The sequence below is a fragment of the Panthera leo genome, chromosome E1 (genome assembly GCF_018350215.1).
Source record: "Panthera leo isolate Ple1 chromosome E1, P.leo_Ple1_pat1.1, whole genome shotgun sequence".
In the NCBI taxonomy this organism is placed as follows: domain Eukaryota; kingdom Metazoa; phylum Chordata; class Mammalia; order Carnivora; family Felidae; genus Panthera; species Panthera leo.
The window spans coordinates 973,693-984,265 of NC_056692.1; the positions used below are offsets into that span (position 1 = coordinate 973,693).

The following is a 10,573-nucleotide window of genomic DNA, read 5'->3' on the forward strand; positions in this document are numbered from 1 at the left end:
ATGGATGTGAGGGTTGATGGCAGTACGGCTAATCTAGGTTAATCTAACTCAGGCTATAGGTCAGCGGGGCAGGGCTCCAGGCTACGGGGTAGACGCGGGTCTCTTTGCCACGTTTCTCCCGGGCTCCATCTGAAGTGATGTCCTCTACCTGGTGCGTAATCTTCTCCGTGAATCACAGGAGTTACAAAAACAGCGACCTCAGTTGCACAAGGTCCTTGCAAGCCTCTGGTTGCATCACATCTACTAACATCTCATTGGCCCAAACAAGTCACATGGTTTACCCGGAAGTCAGGGAGTGGGGAGGGCCATGGGGCTGTGATGTGAGTAAAATCTGTCACAAAGCAGTGAAGTGTTGGAACCCAAGATTCAGTCTGTCCCCCAGGAAGCCACGGGGTAGAGAGTGGGGAGCAGATCAACGGAGGAGTAGCAGAGGGAATAAGCCAAGCTGGGGAGCAGACGGGCGCGTGTGTGACGCACGCAGGCCGCCAAGCGAGGTTTTAGTTCCCGAGGGACACAGCGCACACGTCCCAAAGACCCTCCAGGTGGAAAGGGCAGAGCAGCACACCCCTCCCCCGGTGGAAAAGCAAAAATGTGTCGTTCCCCCACCGTTCGTTGGTCTTAGGTGAGCAAAGACCCCACGGCCCCATGACGGCCGTCCAGGACGCCCGCGCGCGCTGTGCGCCTCCTACGCCAGCTCTCTCCTCGCGCTGTGGCCACCCGGGCTCTGCTCCCGCAGCCCCGCTCTTCTGACACGTCTGTCCCGCGGCCCCGATGCCTCCGAGTCCGGCAGGCACTCTTCAGACTCCCTTGTCCGCGTGTGGCGCCCACGGCCTCTCCCTCCCGAGAGCCCCCGCTGCCCCGGGATCCGGCTTTGTGACTCATTTACATTCCCCTCCTGTCTCCCGGAACATTCCTTCCCCGTGTCTTTTCCTGGCTCGTCGGAACGTTCGTTCGAGGGGGAGAATGTTGGCGGCGGAGACGGAGAGAAGTGCTTGGCGGTAAATGGCCCAACGTCTTGCCTTGGAAGCGCCTGCAGCCTCCCGCTAACAGCGTCTGCTGTTCCCTGGGGTCGGGTGGGTGGCGGGCTTCTCTGTGACCTGCGGCCGCACCTGAGCAGTGACCCCGCTCCAGCGTCCACGCATAAGTGCAGACGTAAGCTCGGTGGCACCGGCCACGGCATTTCCATCCTTCCGAGCCCCTGGGAACAGGCTGGTGGCTAAGTCACCTCCACGTAGGGTGTGGCAGGCGGGGTCCGCACGCAGCGGGGGAAGGGGCCCGCCCTTGACTTACAAACGTAAAGGCCTGCTTCCCCCACAGCCTTCCAGCTGCCCGGGCTCCGCCCCCCAGCCCTCCCGGTGGCCCCCCACTAACATTGCCCCCGTGTGAGTCTGAGCCCCTCTGTCTGCACGCCTGCCCGCCCCAGCTCCTCCCCACCCCCTCACCCTGCACAGTTCAGCACAAACGCCACTTCCTCCACGAAGCCCTTGCAGATTCTCCTGCAGGAAACCACCCCGCGGCCTCTGCACCGCAGCCCCACCTCTGCGGCTCTTCTGGAACATTCGTTACCGTCCAGCTCGCTCCGCTGTGTCTTCCGTCCGCGCTCACGTGCTTCCCGGCCTGGCTGTCGGTTCCTCGCCGGCCGCCGGGAGTTCGTTCCAAGTTTTGCTTTTCCCTGGTACTTAGCCAGTGATTCGAGTGGAGGGGGTCCTCGATAAATAGTCAGGTAATGATCGCATTGTGGGGGGAGTGGCGATCTGAGAAGAAATCCGATCCGGGCTTAAAAGCTCCCGTCTCAAGCTTGTGGCTTTGGAAGAGAGGAGAGTAAACTCGGTTTTTATTGAATCTGTCTGCTCTTTGTGAGTTATTTTGTGGTCTCTTTCATTGGGCCAATTACATTTACGAAGATGAATTATGACAGGCGAGAACCCGCTTGCATGGATTACTGTGTGCTAACTGTGTAATTAGCGGCCAGCGTCTAGGAGGGGAGTTTGTTGGATATTTCCATCAGAAAAAAAAACCCAAAAAACCAAAACACATTACGATCCATAAAAAACAATGAGCAATGATAATTTCATTTTTATTGGTCATTTTAAAACATTCACTGATAATTTCCCCCGTGCTTAATAGGCATATGCTTGCCTCCTTCAAAATATATCCATAAACTTGTTGCAAAAGAACAGTCTTACATAATTGTTCAGCTTCCTCCCCTCGTGAAAGCCAGAAGAAAGACTTCCAGAGGCAGAAGGTGTGGGGTTCGTGGAGGGCGTTCACACGAGTCAGCAGGTCAACAGGACCCTTCCCGAGGGTGGACTGACCGTCGCGCTTTCACACCCGAGGGGGTTGAGCCTCCGTCGGGCATCTGAATTAAAGCAGGATGAGCCCTTGTGACCCGTCTGGTTTCCCGTCCTTTCCGTCGGTAACCAAGAGGGGACTTGAGGTCCTTTGGGGGGCAGGGACCCCCAGCCCCGGCCAAAGGGAAACACACAACAAATGAGAATAAATGGTCACCGTAGGAGTGAGTGCCCCGGGCGGGCTGAGTGCTGGCTGCGTGGCTGGGTGGCTGGGACGGGGGCACTTGCCGCGTCCCGCTCCGTGTGGTCCCCGCAGAGACCGCGCACCCCCACCCCTGACTCCCGGCTCTCGTGACAAGAAGACCAGGGGCCAAGGGGAGGTGGTCACGGCCTCCAGACCCTCCCGGTTCAGGAGGGGAACCGCCTCCGTGTTTCCAGAACCACCTTAGGAAGGGATCTCGCTCTTGCCGAGTGGAAGTTAAATCCCCCACGTGGAACGTGTTTCCTTCTCTTCTTGCTCCCCTTGCCCATCCCCCCCGGGACTCCGGCCCGTCTCTGACCTCTACGTGCAAAGCCAGAAGCCAGCACGGACGGGAACGGAGACGGCTCGGGAGGGAGGCGCCCGCTCACCAGCCTTCAGCACGAGCTTCTCTCCAGAGACAAGACCCACCCTCTGCTTGTGCCGTGAAGCCTGACAAACCCTCGGAGTGTGTGTGTGATTACGTGTGTGTGCGCGCACGTGTGCATCTGCATGTGTGTGTGCGTGTGATTACACGTGTGTACGCATGTGTGCACGAGTGTGTCTGCATGTGTGTGCACGTGAGTATGCACGAACGTGTGTGTTTGCGTGTGCGTGTGAACACGGGTGTGCACGTGAGTGTGTATGACCGAATGCCTGTGTTCCCGTGTCTCCAGAAGTCCCCAGGATGGGAGGGCGGGGCCCCCCTCTGAGCGTCAGGTCAGGCTGGGCGGTGGCCAGCGGGCAGGTGGGCCACGTTCTGCGTTTGTCCCTGGCTGCGCCCCGGGTGCACGTGGCCGCTCCCTGAGCCGAGCGTGTCTGCCACCGAGCCGAGCTGGCAGTGCTCGCCAGCACCGGAGGCTCGTCTGGGACGGAGACCCGGGTCGCTCCTCCCCCGTCCCCCCAGCGGCCTCCGCTCTGCCGGCACCTGTGGTTCCCGCAGGCAAAGTCACGGCTGCGGCCCGGCGTCCGAATATTCAGTCAGCAAACGTTTAATGAGCACCTAGTGAAGCCAGTGGGTCAGGGCCGTTAATCAGGAACCGAGTTGGAATCCCAGCCCTACCAACCCACCCTCTCTCTCGGAACCCCATCTGCTCATCTCTTAAATGGGCGTAAACACAGTATGGGCCTCGGGAGACCGATCTGGGGAAGCCAGTGGAATCACATGTTAAAGCCCCCCCGGCTCTTAGCTGCCGTTACTGGCGTTGATGTTGTCACGGTCAAACCAGGAGTCAGGCGCCCACCCCGCGGAGGCTCACAGTCCGGCAACGGCAGGTAGGAAGGGCGCCCGTGACGGGGAGCAGCTGGCGACGCGTCAGATGGAGGAGACGCCCACCATTTCTGCCTGGGGGGCAGAGAAGGCCGCCGGAGGAGGCAGGTAGCTGGGCCGTGAAGGCTGTTTAAACGCTCGGAGTCAGGGACGGGGAGGAAAGTCATCCCGGGAAGACGGAGGAGCGTGGAAGGCCAGCCGTCCGGAGCGGCCGAGCAGATTGGGGATGGCGGCCACGAAGAGGACGGTTGTGTGGCCAGATGACAGAGAGCCTTGAATGCCAAGCCAAGTGGGCGTCTGGGTTTTATTGTCTCGCCGCGGGAGTGGTTCCAGCGTCTTAAACAAAGGAGCAGCAGATCTGATCACTGCCAGCGGTACGACTTGCCATTATAACGGTAAATACGTCTACCCAAGACTAAGGAAGTTGGCAGGAATAAGCAGCCAGATTTTCAGGGCTCTGCCTGTGAGTCCGCTTCCTGCCTCAGGAAAAGGGGCCAGGAAGGGTGACGTCAGGGGAGCTCGGCGGCCTCCTGTCCAGAGCAGGCAGCCAGCTTGTGCCCGCCAGGGGCCCCGAGGCCTGGAGGTGACCCACGTGGCATCTGGAGACTGGCTTCCTCCAATCCTCACAGCCTCAGTGGCTCCTAGAGGCCCGGAGTAGCTCCGGGTGAGAAACCCAGGCGGGGGTGGGGGCGGAGCCAAGGGGACAGTGGGGCCCGACATCACCCTGTGATGCAGGGCCGGGGCAGGGTGACCCCGTGGGTGAAGTGGGCACAGCACAGCGGTCACAGCGAGTGGGGAGGATCTGGGACAATGTGACCTTCGGGGCACCCTGCGGGGTTGCAGGTGCTCTTAGCGGGCAGTTGTGGGTGGGGCCTCTGAGACACTGAGCACAGGCTAGCAGGCCCAGCCGTACCCCTGCCCCAGCACCTCTGCCTCCCGCACCCCTGCCTACCACTCGTGCCTCTTGCAACCCTGCCACCCTCGCCGCTGCAGCTCGGAACCCTTTGTGCCGCACCCCTGTCCCCCACACCCCTGCCTCCCTCACCCCTGCTGCCCACATCCCTGCCGCCCGCACCCCTGCCTCCCGCACCCCTGCCTCCCGCACCCCTTCCTGCTGCACCCCTGCCTCCCGCACCCCTTCCTGCCAGCAGGCTCTGCCCAGGGCTGGTGGGCGGGACAGGGCGCCTGGCCCTGGAGGGGTTGTCATCACGGAAAACCGAAGCGAATCATGGGGTTTTCTCCACGCTCTCTCCCAAAAGGGTAAAACACACATCCTACATCTTTTCTTCTAGGACCTTTGAAGTTTTCGCTCCAAGTGGTAAAACACATCAATGAGTTTCCCCATGAATATTTATTGAAATGGCACTCTTAAGACAAAGCGATTGTAGTGAAACTCCCAGGAAATGCATTTTGTGCAGCCATTGATCTTAAAATATTTACTACGAATGTGCTCATCTTGCAAATATCGCGCACTGCTCTTTGTTGTTTGTTCTGGGATTTGGCCTACGTGGTCTCGTACGGTTGAGCTGGGTCGGAAAGACCATCTTCTGGACGGCGTTCAGCTTCCTTCCTCCTCCTTCCTCCTTCCTTCCTTCCTTCCTCCTGGCCCTCGATTCGCCGGTTTTGCCACCTCCGCGCGCGTCCCTGGGCCTCCCGAGCGGCTGGCTGGGGCCGGGAAAGACACACCTGTAGCAGGTGAGCTCTGAGAAGAGACACTAGAGAGTCGTGGACACTTGAGCAAGAAAGAGCTCGGCCGTCACCTTGCCGGACGCCCTCACTCACCCTCGAAGGTGCCCGTCGGATCAGAGCCACCTGGCACCCCCACCTGCCGGATCAGCAAACTACGAGGACTCGGGGAAACGGGCCTTTTGCACGTTCTGGTGGGGATATGAACTGCTACGGACTTTTCGAGGGTGAGGCCACCCAACATCCATCACGATGAGAACGCCACCCGGCCTCTGAGCCGGCATGCACTTTTGGGGGGTCTGTCCCTTCGTCCTGAAGTAGGAGACATCCGTGCAGAGCAACGCGGGCTGGCACGTAGAGGGTGGCGGCCCCGCTAGAAGCCGTGTGCACACCCGCCCAAGGCGGCCGGGAAGGAAGAACCCCCCCTGCTGTAGACTGCTGGTCTCCGAGGGCTTCCGGCCTCTCCGTCAATGCCAGCTCGCACCTCCACGGTGTGCGTGTGCATTTGTGTGACCGGATGTCTTATAGACAAACAGAAGATAGACATTTTAAAGGGATGGACCAACACGCCGGATGTCTGTTCCTCCTGCCAACGGGGCGTATGCGCCTCGCGTCGGACGGCCTTGCGGGACGACGTCATGCCGCGTTCCTCGAGCACATCGCCTGTTGGAGACTACAAAGACAGAAAAGCCTGGGCCTCGTGCGCTCACGTCGCTGCAAAAACCCACGACGGCCTTCAGAATTCTCCTACCTCGGTCTGCGGACCGCGGGTAATGTTTTACGGGCGCAGAGATGTAGGTCTGGACGCCTTTGTGCGTTTGTATGGGCGCACGGAACGGGGTGGGTGGGGTGGTCCTCCGCCGTCCCCCCCGGAAGCACAGTGGGGGCTGGACGGGAACATGGGAAAAGGAGAAGAGTGGGGGACAACAAGGGATTAAAAAGGTAACGCAGACCGAGAAGATATTCGCGATAGCACGCTACATAGGAAGGAACGTAAACGGCCGTGCGCTGCGTCCGCCCACACGGGGACAAGGACGGCGTGCGAAAAGGCACCTGGGCGCCCCAGGGACGAGTGCAGGTTTTGATGGGACGAGGGGCGCAATTTTTGTCTCGGGTTTCTGTTGTCATCGTAACGCCGGCCGGTCCTCCCCGGGGCATTTCCTTCTGGGCTCTCGTCTCTGCACAGGGTGCTGTTCCTGCTTCCACGCAGGGAGAGACCCACGACCGCGTGCCTTCCCCTCACGCACGAGCAGACGGGCTGGGGTCTTTGGGGCCCAAGTCCCGGTGCTGGAAAGAGAGAGCCCGACTGCCCCGGGCCAGGTCAGGGGACAAGGTCATGGGGTCTGAGTGGGTGTCAGAGCACAGACGCCAGAGCCCGAGCCCCCAGATCCCGGGCCTGGTGGCCTGTCCGCTCGTCCGAGCTTCCTCGTTCCTGTGTCCGAGGTCTGGTGACTCGAGGCAGGACGGCTCAGTGATCTGTGGGTTCAGACAGGCGTTCCTGCGGGAACAGAGGGACTCCCAGCAGAAGGTGGCTCTTTACAGAACACAGCACTTCCACCTGTGGCCCCTCTGTGCTCTGCACCAGGCAGTCTGCTCACGGGCTCCGCTGTCCGGCACGACCAGCGGGTCTGAGGGTTTGCCTGCTCCCTGCGCAGCATCCGGGCCCTGAGCGGTGTAACAGCTCAGCCTGAGGACAAGGACGGAGACAGAGAGACAGAGCGCGGTCCTGGCAGAGTCCCGAGGGCCCGGCCTCCGTGGCTGGGATGAGCCTCGTCGGTGCCCTGAGGGGCAGGGGACAGAGCCTGACCCGGACGCCTCCTCCGCCCGACTCTGTGGGTCGTGGATGGTCCCCCTGCCCTCGGCTGCTGGGCCATTTGAGACAAGAATTGACACGTAACCATATCATCCTTCCATCCTTCTGGAAATCTGTCATGGTAAATAAATGCTAACAAGGCGAGGGGCACAACGTGGGTGGTTTCCCAGGAATCAAGCTGCACTGCCCAGGTCAGGTCGACACCGCCCTCAGCGGGGGGTGGGGGGTGGTAGTCGGGCCAGCGCGGCTGAGTGAGCGTCAGGACAAAAGCGAGGAGTCGCTCAGTGTTTTCCGTTTGAACATCTCATTAGACTCTGTGTCATTCAGGGGCGCACTGGCTGGCGGAAAGGTGACGTTTCAGGTCTCTCACCGAGAGCCAAACCCTTCATTATGTGATGGAGGTTCACGTGGCCTCGGAAGAGGGGAGTGTGGGCGGCGGGGACGGTGGGTTACGTTGGGCTGTTCTGTGGGTGAGCCTGAAGCCTGGCCACCGTTTTCCGCCCTCGCGGGTCCCCTTCCAGGCTGAATGTGGGGACCTGGACGGTCGTCCGCATCTGCAGTTGGAGGGCGGAGGCTGCAGGAAGCGGGGCGTGCAGAGGCGGGGCCACGACGCTTGGCCGGGGTGTGCGGGGCCCATGGCGATGGGGAGGGGGCTTCCGACGGAGCTTGGTTCCCGAAGGGACTGCCTTCCGGCCCACGTGCCCCTTGTGGCCCCTCCTCTGGGCGCTTCTAGAAAATTCCGCAAAGTGATGGGACCCGCGGGGCTGGGTCACAAGGCTGGCGTCCACGTTGCTCACACCCTGTGCCCTCCCCCCTCCTCTCTCCGACGGAGCGAGTGAGCCACGTGGGTGAGGGCCTTGCGGGGGGGGGGGGGGGGAGTCCTCTGTCCTACCACCCGAGAGGAGCCTCATCCTGTCCACGGCGGGCGAGGGGCTCGGCAGTCAGCCCCCTCAGGGCTCTGTGGGTCCGCGGGCTGCAGGCCCCTGGTCAGCTGCGCCTGGACTCGCGACCCACAGAGACTCCGAGTCTGTGAGCGTTTGCTCCGAGCCGTGGTTTAACGTGGCTGTTCTGGAGCGACCTGTGGCACGGTGACGGGTCGCTCGCGGGTTCAGACTCTGCGGTGCCGCTGGGGTGGGGGCTCCGGCCTCCGGGGGGGCAGACCCCCTGCACGTCCCCCCTGCCCCCCTCCCCTGGGCAGTGGGGCTGGGAGGAGGTGCCCGATGCCCCCGGCCTGCGCCCGGCGTGTGTGTGTGAGCGCCCGGGGGGCTGTGCGCCCTCTCCTTGCTACGCGCAGCCAAACGCGCTTCCCCTCCTCTGCTGCCCTCGGGAGGAGGGGTGTCTCCGTCTTACACCCCGGGGCCCACGACGGAAAGGAGGTTTCCATTTCGGGCAGGTGTCGCCGTGGGTTTGACGCTCAGCTTGAGGTGCCGAGCGGCTGAACCGGGGGCGAAGGTGGAGGGAGGCCGTCAGGCCGTCTTCCCGAACACCCACCGGCAGGGCCCTGGACAAAAACCCTGCCGCTTCAGCCACGGCCCCCAGCTCACAGACGGGAGCGCGAGGCAGCGTTTTCCGGGAAGTGGTTGTTTTCCTGGAAAACTTTTTGAAGCCAGGTGGTCCGGGACTGTCCCGCCACCCTGCTTCCTTCCCCTGATGTTTGCCCCGCCCCCTGCATACGAGGCCCGTGCCAGGAGCTGAGGCCAGAAAAGTAAATACGGAATACAGGACTGTCCCCATCCTCGCTGGCTTAAAAGCCAGTGAGGCGAACATGTAAAATCTAGCTTTTCTAGTGAACTGAAAATGGTGATTGTTTATCGAATTTAAAACATAAGGAATGGGAGGAATACACAAAAATCATCCTGAGGGTATTTGATGTTTTTCGCGGGCACTAGCCATTTTTGGGAAGACCTGGCAGAGACCAGCCTCTCAAGCGAAGGTCTGGCCGTGATGGTGTCACTGTTGAGGCCAGCGTCCTGAGCACGGGCACGGGTGGTCCTTTTTGGCCAGGCTGTGCGGATGACATCAGGATTTTAGAACGCCCAAGCTGGATGAGGTCTTAGTTCTTCCAAACTTTTCAGGGTTTGGGTTTTTTAAAAAATATTTTTAATCTTTATTTATTTTTGAGACAGAGACAGAGCGTGAGCAGGGAAGGGGGACAGGGAGAGGGGGAGACACAGAACCCGAAGCAGGCTCCAGGCTCCGAGCCGTCAGCGCAGAGCCCGACACGGGGCTCGAACTCATGAACCGCGAGATCATGACCTGAGCCGAAGTCGGATGCTCAACTGACGGAGCCACCCGGGCGCCCCGAGTTTTTGGATTTTTTTTTTACAAGGAACTTGAGATTCAGAGAGAAGACAGTCGTCCGGGGTCACACAGTGCTTGCGTGTGATGCTCCTAGGTCACCTGATCTGCTTTTCACCACCAGGGATCTGGATCCCAAGGTGGCTGGGGAAGCAAGCACGTGCTGAGCCCTCCCGTCCCCAAATCAAATGGATGCCGTGACGCGTTTGTGCTGGAGCACAAGGAGGGCGAGCAGCAGGCAGGAACGGAGCCCACCCTGAGAGGCAGCAAACAGAGAAACAGGAGGCGGTAAGAGCCCGGGACACAGCCGGGTTTGTGCCTCAGAAAGCAGGCGGGTCCCACTGGGAGTCAGCGGGGTGGGGGAGCTGGAGGCGACCTGGGGTGCTCCACGGGGTCATCGGCTGCGCTCCCAAACCCGGGATCGCCAGGGTGGTTGACTTGATGGCGAACCTCCTTCTCGCCTGTAACGAACGCACAGCCGTCAACATTTGATCCATGAAAACCAGGAGCTTTCATGAAAGAGATGGCAAGGTGGACACGGAGAAGCTCACACCTGAGGAAACAGAGTTAACAGAGCTAACAGAGCTCTGAGTGTATTTAACATCCTTGAGTAGGCGTGAGGGGGCACCATCCATGGAGCCACTCAGATAGTGATCAGAATCACTTAGAAGCCCCGGGAATTAAAAAAAACTCACGTAATTACAGAAATCAACAGGTAGGTTGGAGGGAAGTGTTTGCGGTGAAAAGCAAATGACAGTTCCTGACGATCAAAGTGCAGAACGGCCGTGAGACCCGGCGCCGTGGGGTTGAGAGACGGCCCCCAAGGGCTGGGTCTGGAGTCCCGGCCCCGGAGAGTGAGCGTTGGAGAAGGGACGAGGGGGCCGTGGGAGGTGGGGGCAACACTGAAGCCCAGAGAGTGGAAGATCCACTATGCGCTGTGTACGACTGATTACAAACGCCAGTGTGGACTGGGGACA

General features: G+C 60.6%; 1 protein-coding gene across 1 annotated transcript; it reads left to right on the forward strand.

Moving 5' to 3' along the window:
- On the forward strand, positions 1-1,842 carry LOC122206935. The gene is made up of 3 exons (XM_042916594.1): positions 1-22; positions 628-1,152; positions 1,452-1,842. The coding sequence occupies exons 1-3, from the start codon at positions 1-3 to the stop codon at positions 1,688-1,690; spliced, it is 786 nt and encodes a 261-aa protein (XP_042772528.1). The 3' UTR covers positions 1,691-1,842.
- Positions 1,843-10,573: the final 8,731 nt, after the last annotated feature.

What these genes read in the sequence shown, in the direction of transcription:
- LOC122206935 (XM_042916594.1), top strand. Translation starts at nt 1, where the DNA reads ATGGATGTGAGGGTTGATGGCA. An exon ending in GGATGTGAGGGTTGATGGCA is followed by an intron (nt 23 to 627) that starts GTACGGCTAATC and finishes GTCTTAGGTGAG; the next exon opens with CAAAGACCCCACGGCCCCAT. An exon ending in GTCCACGCATAAGTGCAGAC is followed by an intron (nt 1,153 to 1,451) that starts GTAAGCTCGGTG and finishes CACCCTGCACAG; the next exon opens with TTCAGCACAAACGCCACTTC.